The sequence below is a fragment of the Paroedura picta genome, chromosome 9 (assembly GCF_049243985.1).
Source record: "Paroedura picta isolate Pp20150507F chromosome 9, Ppicta_v3.0, whole genome shotgun sequence".
Lineage (NCBI taxonomy): Eukaryota > Metazoa > Chordata > Lepidosauria > Squamata > Gekkonidae > Paroedura > Paroedura picta.
In genome coordinates, this window is record NC_135377.1 from 50,521,494 (window position 1) to 50,539,683 (window position 18,190).

Below are 18,190 nucleotides of genomic sequence, written 5' to 3' on the forward strand. Positions count from 1 at the left end.
ACCCCTGCAAGTTAGATTGGCCTTTCCTAGGTCCCTTGGGTGCATGGCATCGATGGCCCAAAAGAAGCCACTGCAGCAGCTATAATTTGGGAGCTATTTGGGGTCGCATTAAAAGAAAGATGATCTACCAGGAAAGGCAGAGGAACATTCTAAGAAAGATCATAGGTGGGGCAATTCACGAGAAGGTTGTTTCCTGGGTAAGAAAGTGTAACGTAGTTCGCCTGGACACCAGGCTTTAAAGGGAAGAGGGTGAGGCACACGGGTAGGGGAAGAAAGGCAGGGCGAAAAGGACAAGCAAGTACCTGTTCGTGCCCCCAGGCCTGAGGCTGAAGTGGGGAGGCAATGCGCGCGCGCACAGCACTCTACGTGGGCAAGCCTGCGGAGGGGAATCCTCCTTGACCGAGCCAGGGGACCGGGACTGCGACTGCGTGCGAGATAGTGTGTCTCTGTGCATGCCCACGCACAGTTGCCTCGGCTCTCTCCCACGCCGCCCGCAGCCGCCAGCTGCGCGGTGGGCTCGCGCTGGGGTATTTACGGTAAGGTGGACTCGCCCGGACCGTGTCAGGTGATCGGAGGCGAGGAGCGGCTGGCAGCGGCAGCTGCCGCCACCGCCTGTCCGGAGGAGAGGGAGGAAAATGCAAGATGGCCCAGCAGCAGAGGCGGCGGCGGTGGCGGCGGCAGCAGCAGCAGCGGGGCGCTGAGGAGGGGCTGCTGGCGCGATCTCCGCAGCCCTGACGCGCGGCGGGGACCGCGGGGAGCGCTGAGTGCCTTCCTCCTCCTCCTCCCTCCTCCTCCTCCGCCCCGCCAGCCCAGGCGCGCGCCCAGCTCGCTCTCTCTCGTCCCCCGCAGGGCAGGCAGCGATGGGGCTCTGCTACAGCTTACGCCCGCGGCTCTTCGGCGACCCCGGCGCAGCAGCAGCAGCAGCAGGAGGCGGTGGCGGCTCCATCTCCAGTACCGCCGCCACCACCGCCTCGGAGACGGAGCAACAGCCGTCGCCCAGCACCGAGTCCGTGGCTCGGCCGCCGCCAGCCCAGGCCGGAGGAGGAAGGAGCGCGGGCAGAGGCGGCGGCGGCGGGGAGACGGAAAGCGCCAGCGGGAAGCTGCTCCTGGCCGAGACGGACGGGCCGCTGCTGCTCCTGCAGAACGGCGGAGGGAACGGGGCGGCTCCCGCGGAGAAGCAGCAGCAGCAGCACCCCCAGGGGCCTCCGTTGCCGCCTCAGGCCAAGCCCGCCTCAGCCCCGGCGGCCGCCAAGCCCCAGTCGCTGGCGCTGCAGAGACACTGGGAGAAGCAGCGCCTGGAGGAGCGCGAGGCGGAGAAGGAGGCGCGCAAAGTCAGCAAGAGCATCGACCGGGCGCTCAAGCAGCAGAAGCGCGAGTACAAGCAGACGCACCGCCTCCTGCTGCTGGGTACGTACCGCGACGCCCTGCCGCGCCTGGCGCCCAGGGGGCGCTGCGTGCTGCCGGCCAGGCCCACAGGGCAGGCGGCGGGGGCTGAAGAAGCAGAAGGGCGCCCCGCAGGCCGGGGAGGGACCTTCCGCCCCTCGGCCTCGCCCGCTGCATCTTCCCCCTGTTTAACCTTCTGTCCAACGGCAGGACCCGTTTTCCCCGCAGCTGTGGTTTTTTGCATCTCCCCAGTTTCTTTCCTCCCTTGCCTTAATATATATATATATATATATTCATGTTCTTATTTCTTCTTCCTTTCCAATAACCTGGCTTCATCCAACGAGGGCAGCTCAAATGTTTATTTTCTCTCCTCACCTTCTGATTCTGTTCTGTGTGTGTGCGCGCGCGCGCGTGCACGCAGACGCTTAGTGTAGTGTAGCATTGGTCTCTATAGCGGCCCAGAAAGCAAAGGGCACTTGTATTGGAATTCAAGCATGTTAGAAGGAATGGTGCAATAAAATCAGAGTCCAGTGGCACTTTTAAGACCAACAAAGATTTATTCAAGGCGTGAGCTTTCGAGTGCAGGCACCCTTTGTCAGACTATGATCTTCTTACATGAAATATATAGCAAAAATCAATTCTGTAGGAAGGAATGGTGGTTAATGAAAAGGAGGCTTTTGTCACCGATATCTGTTGATAAAGATCTTTCTTTTGGCTGCTGCTAATGCTTTTCTGGGAAGAGGTGGCATGATTTGGTGACTCATAAGTGAACCAATGGAGATGCAACACAATAGTGGACCTGGTGATTATGGAAAGGTTAAGAGTGGATGGGCATTGCAGAGAATGATTAATCCCCAAATTTATAGTAGATTCTCATGGATGGAGTGAGTGATAAGATTGTGGGGGATTGGAAGGGATGCAGTCTCCAGGGTGCTGTGAGGGTTCTTCATACCTTATTGTTATCTTCGTATCTGGAGGCTGGATCGTCCATGTTGCGTTAGAAGTAGAGAACAGGAAAGACTGACCAATACCAGGGTTGGTTGGTCGTGTGTTTTGTAAAACTTATTCAGGTAACTCAAGTAAAAACCTTACAAGACTGCAAAATTTAGGGGTGTCTAAAAATCTTCTGGTGCTACTAAGTAGCCTGACCTAAAGGAATATTTCTTCCTGACTCTCCTGTATTGTAACTAATCTTAATTAGTGGACAAGGCCTATCTTCTTAAGCCTGTGCAAATAATTTCTTAGGGATTCCAATTCAAACAGTAGTATCAGAGAAAGCTGTGTAAAAGCTTTCCTTAAGGTGTTGTGTTTTTGTCCATCCTTTTAAATTGATATTTACTAGTTCTCTCTGGGAGCTTCATTATAACTGCTGCTCTTAGGTGTGAAAGCTGTAGGGATAATTAACCCAAGTATCTGATTTCCCTGAAGAAATAACTTGCGGTTTGCTCTTTACATGGCAAGCTGAATAGTTACGTTTTGCCAGGTATGGTGAGATGTCTCTTATTTTTATGTTGCTAAATAGTTAATTTGAATGCCAAAATGAATTCCAGACTGCCAGCTACTGTCTTTTCTCCAGTTTTACACACATGCTTCATACAAAACAAAAAGGAAATGGACCCGTTCAAAATATTTTGGTTTGTTAAGGTGCCAGCAGTGACTGCCAAAATTGTATCAGTTCTAAAAATAAACCATAGCTCTATAATTGTCTACAAGTTTGTTATGAAATATGCATTAGATGGTAATTAGAAAAATCCTTCTTCAAATAGTAATAGTTGTTTGAGAGTGATGTTCTGTATCCACTTGGGTAGATAAAAGCTATACAAATTGGAAACAGATTTTCCTTGTTCCTCTGGAAAGTGTTTGTTGAAGTGAAGTGGGTTGAGTGGGCTGGCCTGAATTAGGGAAGAGATGTACCTTGGCAAGAAGGGTAGAAGAAGGAAGCAAATTTGGGATGCCATTAGAACATCGAGTGGGGCAGGCTCTAGTTCATGTAGTACAAATGGTGTGGCTGATCTAATTTGTAAGGTTTCTGTTTTCATGTTCACTGCCTGGTGTGAAAATGATAAGCCTTCACAAAAAGTGGACTGCAGTATGCTCATTGTTGAATTTCCTGTCAAAAATATGTTCCTGTACTTACTTTCTGTTATCTGGGTATAATTAGATTAGAGACCTGCTTCCTAGGGTATCACAATAATATGGAATCTCCTAGCGACTGATAATGTGTGTCCGATATGGAAAATAGGTTGTGATAAGATGTGTTCTGTTATGACATGCTTAGTTCCACATTGTTATTTTGGCTGCTTGAGGTGATATTTGGGGGAAAGAAATATGGTTTTGCTGATTGACAGACTGGAAGAGCTGGGATGCGGGGATAGCCTAAGAATTTTTGGCCCTCTAAGACTGGTGAACTATGACTTTTGTGCCTCCCCCTTCATGATATTTCAGTGATGTATAAAGGGATCATTTTAAATTACTGAGTGAGGAAAAGATAGCCTTGTGGGATGTTGTAAGGACATTTTCTTGGGAGAAAGACCCTGAGCAGACCTGTTTAGGATTGCTCTTGAAGCTCATTTCTCACACTCTGTTTCAAAATTAAATGAAAAAAGTGAAAGATTTGGGATGCCAGTCCCCAGGTGGGACTCAGGGATCCCCAGAAATTATAGCTCATCTCCAGGCAATAGAGATCAGTTCCCCTGGGAAAAAATGGATGCTTTGGAGGGTAGACTCGAATCCCATCCACTCCCAAAGTCTCCAGGTATTTCCCAACCCAGAGCTGGCAACCCTATGCAAAATTGGCTTTATTTGTTGCTTTTTGCTTTTAAAAAGCAAAATAATTCAGTGGCTTCTTAAAAAAAAAAGAAAAAAAGCCCTGCTTGAAATACAGATGAAGGAGCTAAGATCAATAGGGCTTAGATTGTGAGCCAGAATCACAGTTTAGTGAAAGAGCAATGGAGGAGTGTGATAGAGCTGACACACTAATTCTGTTTAGGCTGGGGAATGTGGTTATAATTGTTCCTCGACAGCCACTACAGTGTCCCCCAGAAGGGAGCAGTGACTCACAAAAGCTCATGCCCTGCCAGAATTGTTCTCAGTCTTTAAAGTGCTACTGGGATCATCCCCAGGTAGATGAGTGGCACCTTCAGCTCTAGCAGGAAAAAAATCTGGGCATGTTGTTAATTACATATTTATATATTTCTCTCTCGGTGAGTGCCTTTGCTGCACCATCTGGTGCCCCAAGCAGTACCTGTTTCTCCCCATCACTTAACCCTTCCGTGCTGCCTGCCCAGAATCTGCTGGCATGTAGGCCACACATTGGTAAGGGCAACCGCAGAGGCTTTTTTATCCTGACCAGGCAGTGTTAAGAAAGACATGTTTCATTAAATACTTTCTTAATTGTTAGAATGTGTTTATTATATAGAACTTTCATTAAAGATTTTAAAACATAGCATAAAAAAGAAAGAAAGGAAAAACATGTATAATTTTTAGAATGTGTGATGGCTGCATTTTTTGTAATGGTAAATATAAATTTTTTTTGGGGTGGGGGATATCTTTAACGTCCGAATTTGAAATTATAAACTTCAAGTAATTCTTTAAGACTGGGTAAGGAGACCATGAAGTATTTACATTGTTTATTGTTACTTACCCGATCACTAATGATTGTTTCTCTTGCCCTTTAATATATAGCTAGTAATTAATTTATTGCTTAGAATTATATTGCATCTCTTAATTGGGTGCTTTTGCAAACACTTCTGCCTGAGCTGAATCTTGTAAAATTTTAATTAACTTTTTCCATGCAGGGAGCCACTTTCTAAAACAAAACCTACAGTTCCTTTACAAAGGTGCATTATAGTGTATTCTATCTCATGGATGAGAATATATAAAATCCTCAAATACATCAGTTATAGTATAGTACCTTTATTGGTGTAATAAATATTTTAGTTTTCATAAAATAATTTAGTTATAAAATGTTGATTGGAAAAAAATTCATCTATTTATTAAGTTGCATGTAACATACTACTGTTTATATAAATACATGTGCAGATTTTCATTTCAACATTCATTACAATCAAAGAACAGCCAGGCTGTTTACCAGCACACTTTAGATACAAATATAAAATTAATAAGCAAGGATTAACATTTATAGCCTTATAGGTATAATTATGGAGAAAAAGTTCTCAAAAGTTTGGAATAATTACTTTTAGCCCATAATTTGGTCGCTCTACAGGTAGCCTTGCAAGACCAGTCTCCTAGAAGGAGATATGTATAGAATTTATCAGATCTTTCTGGGAATTTGGATGCAACAGGGGTGAGATATGTGGAATGAATGTTCTTGTAAGAGAGGCAGTATAATAACACGTGTTCCACTGTTTTGACTCTGTTCAATTGGCAGGAACATAGACTTTGGGGAGTAGGGAATGTATAAATATATCCCTTCAGCAGTGCTAAGGGCAGACGGTGAAATGGATCAGGGTGAAAGCTCTCCAGTATTTGGGGAATTCTAGAGTGTAAAGAGTTTGCTGACTCAAAGTTTGGGCTATAATTCTATTCCACCGGATAGAGGTGTGCCCAGGCTCTGTAAGCTTGAAGAGCTGTGTCCCAGATTTATTGCTTGAGTATTTTTTTAACTGCTGAGAACTTGATGGAATATTGCTGAGGGCAGAAGCCAAGAAGTTGCCATTTATTCTCAACCACATCCACCCTACCTGAGCGATAGCTGTCCAAAAGAATTAAGAGGATTAATCCAGTTGAGTTAAGTTTTAGCTTGAGCCAGAAAGATGTTACTTGATATTCGAGGCTGGCTTCAAGTGACACCTGCCTTGATTCTGTTGTAAAAAATTGCATTCAGTGTGTAGTAAGGAACACTGAATATGGTTCTGTAGAATTTACACTGGACTGCTTCCAAAAGGCACATGTACAGATTTGAAATTTTTGAAATATTAAGATAACATTAAGAAGGTATATCCCGGTGCTTGCCTCTCCTCCTTGAAGTGAATTTCCAACAGAATTGCTTTGCTTACTTAAACAACAATGCACACCTTGTAAGCAACTAGATCAGATGATACATGTGCTCTGCAATGCTCGTTGCTTCCTTAAACAGTTCATAGCAACACATTCAAACACTGATCTTTTTTCACCGTCCAGAAAATCCGAGAAAAACTTTCTAAAAGAGTTTGCATTGTATCCTGGTAGGTTGACATTTGTTGATGAATGGTGTCACAAAATAGGAAACTCCATGTTAAACTGCCCTAGCAATTAAAGCACCCAAGCCAGTGATGATGCCTTGCAAACACTAGCAATGCTTTACAAATGCAAAAACATCTGCTTTAGTCCATTGAGAAGAGAGGCTTCTAGAGTGTTTCCTGCTTTTTATCACCTGGCTAACACAAGCTACTGACTGACTAGAAATCCTGGCTCTTTCACAGGTATTCTATCTGTTGTCTGTAAGCTGGCTGTTTGTCTTGTCTCGCCTGGTGGCTTGGCATGACTCTGAGGAAACGGAATAGGGAAGGCAGTGGTGTACAATCAATAGGCTGTGTGTAGGGGGAGATATGGTAGTGGTAGAAGGGGACAGAGAAGGGACAACACATTTGCATGCTGTTGCCCCTTCTGAGTGACAATATCAACATTCTCCTGGGCTTTAATGTCTTGTTTTTAAAATGCCAAGCCAGTTACTTAAAGTGGCAGCCATTTGTGATATAATTCTGGATAAAAAGACTGACCTGGCATGGATCACTGAGACCTAATGGGGGAAGTGTTAACCTTTCCCAACTGTGTGTCATTCCCCCCATCCCCCCCAGTTCTTAATGATGTATGGTAGGTATGGAGGTGGTGTCTCTGTAGCCTATCAGGATTCTGTCCCCCTGACTAAATTCCCTGTAGAGTGTATATCCAGTGGTAGGAGTCAAGGTTGCAATTCTGTTGGTGTTTACCCAGTCTGGTGCCCAGCTGCCTCTGGCCGAGCTTCTGGAGGTGGTCTCAGTTGTGGTGTTGAGGACTCTTAGGCTGGTTGTCTTGGGAGATTTCAGCATCCATGCCCAGGCTATCTTGTTGGGATTGGCTCAGAATTTCATGGTCTCCATGACAACCTTTCTCAGGTAATAACAAGCTGCACACACTTCACAGGTCACACATTTTCATATCTTGTTCTGTGCAGGAAGACTGTGATCTGAAAGTGGGGGACTGGAGACAGTTCCCATGAACAGATCATTACTTGCAGGGGTTTAGACTTGCAGGGATACCAAGACTCTGCAAGGGTGTGGTATATATGTGATCTGCCCCGCAGCCTGATGGATCCAATACATTTTCAGGCAGCATTGGAAGATTTTCCTACTGATAGGGTCACTGCTTCTGTCAGTGCTCTGGTTGACCTCTGGAATGGAGAAATGACCCAAGGAGTTGAAACAATTACATCTAGGTGCAATCTATTAGGTCAAAGTCCTGTGGCAACCCCTTGGTTTTCTGTGAGGCTGCAGGTGATGAAGAAAACAGAGGAGATTGACAAGTGTGACAAGACATAGGCTGCACCTGATTTTAAACCCTCCTCTGTGGCAGTAATGGTGGCAGCAAAACAATATGTTTTCACTACCACTGAATCCACACAGTGTGAATCTGCAGCATTCTTCTGGGTGGTCAGGGTGCTATTGAGTTCTAGCAAGTAAAGAGGGAGACTGTTCTGTGGCCCACTGCAAAAATTTTGTTAATCACTTAGTGGATAAAATCTCTGGCATCTGTTCTGACTTGGACTTTACATTAGGAGCAACAGGATTGCATATCCCCAGGATGCCAATTTATTCAGTTTTGTGAAAGACCTTTTGGCTTGTACAGTCTTAGGATGTGGACAGAATTCTGTATAGCTTGTGTATGACCCTTACCCTTCCTAGCTGTCTGTATGAGAGATATGGGGGTTGCTGTTGCGTTGAACCAGGCAGTGGTATATCTATTCCTAAAGAAACCTAGTCAGGACCTACAAGAGTTGAATAACTACTGTCCAGTCTCAAATGTACAATCCTTGAGCAAGATGACTGAACAAGCGGTGGCTGGCCACCTTCAGAGATTCCCAAATAAAGTGTGTTTTTAAACCTGTTCCAATTTGATTTCAGGCCTGGTTCTGGGACTGAAATGGCCTTGATTGCCCTGGAGGATGGCATGCCCCGGGAGATGGAAAGGAGACTATTGTCCTGTTAATTCACCTGTACCTCTCAGCTCTAACTGGAATAATTCTATAATTCTATTCCAGTTATTAAAAAACACCCCGACTAAAATTCCCAGATGAGGGGTCATTTGAAAGGAACTGCTCTTTTGAAACTCCTCCTCCTTTAAGTAGTAAGGCCAGCCTTGTTGGTGGATGTTATTTTAGGCCCCAACCATAAACCTGTGGAACAGCTCCATCTTACAAGCCCTATAGGTCCCACAAGCTCTGATCTCTCCTGGGAGTGTTACACCAAACTGGGGCCAGGGCCGAAAAAGCCCCGGCCCTGGTCAAGGCCAATTTTACCTCCTTTAGGCTGAATAATCTGAGCAGATGTTGATCCAAGAATCTTAAAGCTCTTAGGGGGCTATGGCTGCTTGTTTAATGTGCGTACATTCTTTTCTTTTTTTTAGAATTTTCTGCTGCTCTTTTTGATGTAGTAATCTACTTTGGGGTTTTCTTTATATTTATTTTCCAAAATAGAAAGAATAGATACAGCAAAAGCAAAAAAGTTATAAACGAAACAGTTATAAAGAATAAAAAGAATATATAACAAATTGTGATTCTCACAAAACAGTAGTAATCCTTTTGAATCATTGAGCAGAAAAAAATTGGTTTAAAATCACCAGATTTATTTATTTATTACCTGCCACTCACAGATTAGCTGGCTAGTGGCGGGTTACAATGTTTCAAAACTCACAATAAAACATAAAAATTCCAGTCCCTTAAGAAAAAACTTCAGTGGTGTTTAGTCTAAGCCCACCCCGCTCATTCCCCATGGTTCAATGCACCCCTTCTATCCATCCCATGCCTCAGGGGAGATATGGGGGTCAGTATGTTGTTCTAGTTGTGGCAAGGAGGGAATATAGAACCAATGAAACTTATACCATCTCAAAGTAAAGCGAAGTTATAGAAACTGTAGATTCACATGGTTCATAAACTAGTATTGCCACACCAGTTTGGGAAATTCTTGGAGATTTGGAGGTGCCTATGGAAGGACCTCATAGTGGTAGAGCACTGAGTCTATCCTCTAAAGTAGCGATCCCCAACCTGTGGCCCGCGGACCACATGTGGTCTTTCGACTAATTGGAGGTGGGCCCCGAAGGACGCCTTCTCCCCCCCCCCAGCCCTTTACTTCATCCCCCCCGGCCCTTTACAACACACTTTGGGTGTCATTGTCTCCCATCACTCCCAGATGGGACTATCTCGTTGCACAGAAACAAGCTCCGGGTTCCCATTGATTTGTCATTGTCATGAGTTAAAATTTCCATGAAAATAAAATGTTCCTTATGTTCATTGTTGTGGTGTGTCTGTATCTTATTTTGAAGGGATGTTTAAACATTACCATAGCGATCAGAGAGTGTTAGGGCAGTGGTTGAGAGTAGAGGAGTAAACTACCCCCCCACACCGGGCCTTAGTAAAAGGCGTTGAGTGGTCCCCAGTGATAAAAAGGTTGGGGACCACTGCTTTAAAGCAGCCATTTTCTTCAGGAGATCTGATCTCTGAAGTCTGGAGATCAATTGTAATTCTGGGAAATTGCCAGGCCCCATTTGGGTCATATCAAATGGCACTTCCATGCAAACACAGCCCTTTGAGAAGCTGTGGCCAGCCAGTGGTCACAGCTATTTATGAAATACATGGCCTTTTTATTTTTAATAACTTTAAAAAATACCACAACCTATGTATTTTTCCCCCACTAAAACAAATAAGGAAAAGATATTCTCACCAAATGTTAATTTTCTTCTGAACCAGTACTCTGATTTTAGCTTTTTCAGACTTTGTTATATTTTTTAGCATTGTTTTCTATTCTAATGATTCATCTCTCTTATTTTTCCATAGCTTTCCTGTCTCCCTTCTCCCCTTTGGTAATCTTGAATTGCTGATATCACTGTCTATAAAAGTGATGGTTTCTTTTGCTTTACTTTGTGAACCTCTATCATTCCCTTTTAGAGCTATTTATAGCTTTACTATATGTTTCTTTTTGTTGTGGATTTACTCTGGTAGATTGTAGATTTATTTTAATTGGATACTATTGCTGCTTTATTTGTTTATTTTTAAGCAATCTAGGTAGAACAGGATAAAGGTAAAATAGCATTACAGGATAAGGAAGTAAATGTTTATTTTTCTCTGTCCACGTAAACTTCAGTGAATTCTTTTATTTATCTGGTTTTCTTTAAATTCAGTTCATGTCAGCGGGTAGCCATGTTGGTTTGCAGTAGAACACTTTTTGAGAGTCAGAGCTGCTTTCATCAGATACCATTGTCTCAGGCCCAGATTAAGGCCAAATGATGGCCTAAACAGAGGCCAACAACCATGCATTAAAACTTTTCTCATTTACGTGAACAATTGGTAAAATAATAAAATAACGAGTTTGTGGGTCTGTTATCCAGATCAACTGATGAGATAAAATGCCACTCCTAGCTAGCTGTGTTTATATTTGACAGCAGCAAAACTCTCACATTGTGAGAGGGAAATAAATGTGATATCTGATGACACCTTCAAGCCAAACTTTTAAACCTTAGTCACTCACCATGCCAAAGAAAACATTTTTTTAAACAATGCACATCAAAGTCGAACATGGCAGATAAGGACAATTACATCAATTCAACTAAAGTAGAGTGTGGCAGTGAGAGACTTAAAGCCATGACAGCTAGAGGGGAAACTCTGGTGCCCCCCTTCTTTTAGTGCCCTAAGCACTTGATTATTTTGATTAATGGTTAATCCTGAGCTGCACTGTCTAATGAAGGGAGCTTTGACTCTTGGAAGCTCATACCCTGACAAATCTTGTAGGTCTCTAAAGCACTGCTGCTCCCCTGGCCCTTTTAAAATTCTATGTATTGCTTATTCCTGCTATTTCTACTTTTTAACAACCCCAGCACTTCTTTATTCCTTTGATTTAACTAAAATTCTAATTCTCTACCCCCCCCCTTCATTCCTTCATTTTGTTTGCTACTTGTTGCTAATCTTAATTCCTGAGTTTCTGTTATAATCTCTACTGCTCTTTTCCTTCTGCCATGTTCCCCATCTTTCCTCTCATTCCTCATGCTTGTTTCTATTCACTGTTTCTCATCCTTTGTGGCATAAAATGATTAATGATCATCTGGGGGGGCAGTTCTCTCTATTCTTCTCATGTTACAAAGTCCCTCTGTCTATGCAACTGCTCATCTTTGCCCCTCATTAATTTTCTTATAGCATTGTGTTTGATTATTGCTTTGAGCACCCCACCATTTTTTAAATAGCAAGATAATAGTGGGGAAAAGAATCTGCTTAAATACACTGGGTATGAAATGTTTCAGTTAAGTTATATTTCTTATAATGTACATATTATATTATGATTTCTGGTTTAGGGTTTGTGTTATTAGGTTTATCCTGATGGTGGCAGCAAATGGTAATAGAAACTTTCCCTGGATTATACCTGTACTCAGTATTTGGGGAAATTCACAAGACAATCCAATTCATGTCTGCTATGGGGTAAATTGTGGCAGATTCAATGGGGCCCTGCCCCTTAGTAAGTGCATTTAGGATTACAGTTGTAAATGTATTTAAATATATCCTTTGCCTTCTGATAGATGCAATTAAATAGTTTAGAATAGTATCTGATATTTGGATATGTAATCTAGGTTATAGAAAAAGTACATAATCTAGTAATTTGAATCCAGGAAACCATATGTCCTTTGGGGTTGTTTTCATGAGACTTGAGTGCCAGTGAAGCATACGTTAACGATAGAAAACTGAACAAATTCATATCTCAGGAATATATGTATCTTCAGTATATGGACTGTGGGAACAAGCCTATTCTGTTATCTACAATGTTTTCCAGACCTTGGATCAGTAGAAGTACCGTATACAACCTAAAAGTTCTATTGCCTTTCATATGGGAAGTGGTAGGTGGAAATGGAAATAGACATTCCCCCTTCTAGATATCCAGTGTCAACTGGTTATCTTTTAAGACATACCAAATAACTCTTGCCTCTTAATTGTGTCTTGGAATTTGTCTGGATAGCATTCAAATTGTTTTTACAACGAATTACAGGGACTTTCTAAAAAGTGATATTAAAAAAAACAAAAAAAACAATCCTAAGCAGGTCTTCTCAGAGTCCTACTCAGGTCTAGTCAATAAGGCTTACTCCTGGGAAAGTGCCTATTTGCAGTATATATTGCAGCCTATTTGCAATGTCCATGGACAACTTGCTGCAGAGGGCCACATGTTTTTTTTTGGGGGGGGGGGAGGGCATAAGGTTGGATTCTGAGAATTTCCATCTTTGTTAACTGACTTATTAATCAGTTTTGGCGACAATTCTTATTTCATGTTAATAAATAACATATCTGCAAGTATTTCTCTTTTAGTTTTGTGTTTTCTTATATTTCTCTGAGACATTTTAAACATTATAATTATCATACTAGAAAAGATGTTAGTTCTGCAGTTTATGTTCAGAAAATATATCTTAATGCCATTTAGTCTAGACAGGAGATTTTATGGTCAAAAATAATAAACCATGGCTAAGTATTTCAGTGTAGAATTAAAGGATTTCTTTTTCAATTTTTGTAGAAGATTGAAAGATTTCAAGAGTAATTCCACAGGTATTCATTTTTGAAAGCTTTTTCAGAAATTTAATCTGATAATGTAAATGGATCAAAATGTGCTAGCCATGGAAATTCTTTGCAGTCTTTTGGTTCTGCACATAGATTTTAATGTCCTTTACTGTGGTTCTTATTATCTTGAAACCATTAGTGTTGATTTTGCAGTTTTCATGGGAAGCTTGTACCTAGCCAGTTGTAAATAATTTGCAAGGATATGAAAAAATAATTTCTGCCCTTACCTATATTTAGTACAGCTTGCATTATTTTATGGGAACATCTTTTCTTGTTCCTTAACCAAACCCTAAGATTTAAAGTGTATAAATAAAGATTGAGCAAATATTTACCACCTGCTCCTGCTCCTTTGATTTTACTCTAAAGGTCTTTATCCAGAAACATTGAGATGTTATAACAATAGCATGCAAGAAAAAGATGATCGATTTTGGAGCTCTTTTAACATACAATTGCCCTCTCACATAGATTCTGAGTTTCTGTACATTTTATATTTTTAGTTATCAGGGGAAGAGGAAAAATCCATATTTGAAACTCTGAACCTGTTTGTGACTTGAAACAAAAGTAGAAGAAATAGTGGCCACTCTAATATTGAGTTCCCTTTGTTTACAATGTACTTGAGAAATTCATTGATAAACAGAATGTGCAGAATTAGAAGCCTTGTTCTGTTTATGAAGATTGTTGCAGTTACGTTTGTCTATATTTTGGTACCTTGGTTCTGGATCAGAGCTTGAAAGGTCAAGAGAATAAGAAAGCCTTCTTGTCATTCTAGCAAGTTAATGCTGTGCAGCCTTCTAACCACTGTGTTATGCCAGGTTTTCTTTGTTTCTTCTGTTTGTTAGGTTGAAAAGAAAGGAATAAGTTCTCTCAGACTGTTTCTGTAGTCACTAAAAATTTCACGATAGCACTCATAAAGCCCCGTGGAATTTCATTACTTTCACAATAAAATCTCATGATTCAGGCACAGTGCCAAATGCACTCAAAAGTTGCATTGGATTCCTCCACTGGTTTCTTCCCCACAATGATGATGTTTGAGATCCAATCAGTGCTGTGTCTCTGCCTGCCCTGAACATGATTGAATTATAATGCAGTTCCAAAGTAGTACAAGCATAACATGCACACTGCTTCCCCTTCCCTCCCTCCAGCAAGATTGAATGTTCAACAGAACACTCTTTGTCAATTTCATGAAAGGAGTCTAGGGACATTGTTACTTTCATCCCGCATCCTCCCCCAGCTTTTTCCAAAGCTGTCCTTGTGTTACAATGCAGGAGCATCCTAGCATAATAATTGAAGGTTGTGTTTTATAAAAAATAAAATTAAAAAAACCTAGCTTCAAAGCCTGTTCCTAAGAACGGGCCTTGAAAGGTCCCCCTCCCGTGGCACCTGGCCAGGCAGCTTAAGGTGGCTTTGAGCCACAGGGAGGGCAGGAGCTGGCCTGGGACAGAGTCCTTAGTAGGCAGTCAGCAGGCCGGGAGGCCCTTGTTAGCAGGCCCAGCCTAGCAGGCCAAGAGGCCCTTATTAGCAGGCCCTCCAAAGTAGGCCCTTTGCTCAGGGCCCTCTTCCCTTACCTGCTGCTGGCTCCAGGCACTGAGGCGTGTCTGAGAGCAAAGAGGCTAGAGTCCAGGGACAGAGGGCAGGAGCTGCAGGGACAGGGCCAATCAGCCTGATTGGCCCTATTCCAACTTGGACAGCCAGACACATCCCACCCCCCAGGCTGTTTCACAGATATATAGAGGAACCATGGATAAGGATAATAACATGCACTATGTCACGGGGAAGGGGGGATGCAAGTGATGGCACAGAATGCTTGACTGACACTTAAGTACAAGCAGGCACCATTTTTCCCAAGCTGTCTTTGAATTTCCCTTCTAAACATGCACTGCTAGAGTTCTGTTTTATATAGGACCAGCTGAACCCCATCAAAAAAGCATAATGCTCTTCAAGATTATCAGTTTTCCAACCAGCATTATCTCTATGTTGTCAGGTTTCACTTTCTGTTTGTTCACTCTCATCTGTTTAACCACAGATTTCTACTGCATCCCCAATAAATTATTGGTAACAATCCAAAGCACATCCCCTGAAGACTACATCTCCAGATGTTTCAAGCTAGTATGGCGTATTACAGGGGTGGCCAAACTATGGCTTTCCATTTGTAGTCCATGGACATATGAAGAGCCCCAGTATCGCCACCCCTGGTCTACTGTATCAAAGGTTTTACATCCTATCCTATAGGAGCAATAAAGAATGTGTGAACTTTGTCTACATCAGGGGTAGTCAAACTGCGGCCCTCCAGATATCAATGGACTACAATTCCCATGAGCCCCTGCCAGCATTTGCTGATCTACATAATTACCTAAAGCTACCAGTGTCATTTCTTGGTCATAGCCTGAAACCAGAATGAAAAGGGTCTGGGGCTCATTAATTTTCCAAGCAGGCCTGCAGTTGGTCTGCCACTGCTCTCTCAATCAGCTTGCGTGTTCCTCAGATTCAAATTATGAATACTTTGCCATGGTTGTCCCTCTCCCCCCTCCATTTTTCCAATACACCTAGCAGGAAGAAAAATATGAATTCACAAATAATTAACTTGCATGCTTATCTCAGGCTTATTACGATAGAGGGTAGGGAAAGCTTGTCTCTTGTCCCTCTAGCCTTTCACCTCCCTTACCTCTAAGCCAGACATGTTCCTTATCTCATTCCATTGTATTTTGCATGTATTTGATGTATTCATTCTCATGCTATCCCCTGAAAACTGTAGTTCACTTCTGAGCATGTGGCCAGCATGATGAATGCCACCAACTGCTGAATGATACTAACCAGCAGGTGCAAAAGCAATATATGTACTTTAATGTGGTTAATTTGAAATGGTGTATGACCTGACATGATGACCTGGGGTCATGGGTAATCTAAACAAGCCAGTAAATTGTGTTTCTGCAGCATCTGCTCACTGTGCAGATGCAGAACTACTTGAAGTGGTGTTTGTTTTGAATTGCAAGCAAATCATCAAGGCGATTAAATATGGCATTCAACTTGACACGAAACAGGCATTGTAAACAAGGCGGGTTCAGTTATTTTTATTTTTTGGATGACAATTCCATAATGGCTGCTAAAAATTTAAGATTTGGGACACATTGAATTTGAAGGGGTTCCGTTTTCTATTTTGCTTTTAATGATACAGAAGATCAAAACCAAAGACTATGGTATACCATAAAGTTGAATGCTGTGGTCCCAAGAGAAAATATTAGAGCCTACGAAGATTCAGCTGTGACGAACACCACAAGGAAAGATAACTTTTTGAGACCATTCAGAATGGATTTATCAGAACTGAAGATACCTATGTGGTTAGCACAGTGCTTTAGCAAAAATGGAAGTCACTTATTAGAGTTTTAATTATGCTTCCTCGGGTTTCTTCAGGAGAAACACTTTTTCCCCTTCCATGTTTGGGTTTACTTAGAAATTCATTGGCATGCATCTGCATTTTGGAAAAGGAAGTAGTGTGTTCATTTAAATCATTACAATGATATGAGCATGGTAATGCACAAGACGGCAGATGCCTAGTCAGGCTCAAATAAGACTTCATGGATTTAACCCCCCCCCCTTTGGGATCTTACCCTTATGAATCTCACTACTGCAGAGAGGTGCAAACTTGCAAGTGAATTGTGAAGGAATGCTTAATCCTCATCCATCTTCAGCCTTTCTGATACATAAGAGAAGAGGGATCTAAGTGCAAATTTGGCATGGAACTAACTCTACTAATGGTCCTTAAAAGCACATGGCAGTTGCTGCTGCAAACTCCAGCCCCTTCATTAACTAAGTATTAGTATGGTTATGGAGCTCCTGGTTGGCCTGAAGTTCTCCCAGGATTACATCTGATGTCTAGACAGCAGAGATCAATTTCCCTGGAGAAAATTGCTGTTTCAGATGGGAGGAACTCTACAACATCACATCCCCATTGGGCTCCCTTCTCAAATTCTGCCCTTCCTAGGCACCATCCCCAAATCACAATTGGCAACCATAAACAGCAAAATACTTCTATGTGTTACTGTGGATCCCTTGCTTTGATTGATGTATCCATGTCAATTGTACCTTTCTGGAATAGATATTGATCTGAAATCTATTGAACTCTTTAGTTCTGAAGAAAGGGAGTTGGTTAGAAGAACTGGTTTTTATGCCATATTTTTCTCTTCCAGAAAGAGTCTCAAAGTGGCTTCCAATCACTTTCTTTTCCTCTCCCCACAATAAAGTCTCCCTATATACTGACACAATCCTAGAGTTGTATTTGAGTTAGAGAAGAGAGAACCTTAATTGGGCTAGATAATCTTTATTGAATCTAAATAAACAAAAAAAAGGTAGAAAGCACATTTTCAGGGCAGTTACTTTTGAGTAGATACCATGGGTTGAATCTAGCCAGCTTTCTTATGCAGGCTCACCTGATTCTAGTCCTTTCTTCAGTCTCATTAAACATGCCTTTGATCCAAGCAGGTCACATGATATATAGCTGGTTCAGTCTAACCCCACGATGCTCTGGTTTGATTCTTTGCCTCTGGCTCCAATGGCCTTAGACATGCAGGGGGGCCTGTAGGGAAGATCAATTCCATATTGCCACTTGAGGGACTGTGGGTCTAATAATGGAGATCTTTATGCTATAGGGAAGGCGTTGTAGTGTTATGTGAAGTCAGCCCCTGAGTGATTTTTGTTTTTGTTTTTTGCAGTAGATATTCTGACATAACAATATAGTCCTTGCTTACCTGCTCCTATGCTATAGCGCTGTGTATTTTATTGTGTCTTTTATATTGGTTTATATGTTGTTTGGGTTTTTATATATTCTGTAACCCGCCTCGAGCCTTCAGGGGGAGGGGGGTAAGAAATTTCATCATCATCAATAATAATAAATGTAAAGGCTTTTAGTGTACTGTGGCTTGTTCCTTTCATAGAATAAAATGACTTAATCAAATCTTATTATACTGCAGGTTACAAATCTGTTCTCTTATCAATTGGTTGGGGAAGTAATCTGTGAAAATACTGCATATC

At 42.2% G+C, this 18,190-nt stretch overlaps 1 protein-coding gene across 1 annotated transcript in view; it reads left to right on the forward strand.

The window, feature by feature from the left end:
- The first annotated feature begins 860 nt into the window (after nt 1-860).
- Nucleotides 861-18,190, forward strand: part of GNAL (G protein subunit alpha L) — a 156,367-nt gene continuing 139,037 nt past the window's right edge. The window contains exon 1 of the mRNA XM_077352788.1: nt 861-1,407. Coding sequence (XP_077208903.1) covers nt 861-1,407 — 547 coding nt within the window. The remainder of the gene's footprint in view (nt 1,408-18,190) is intronic.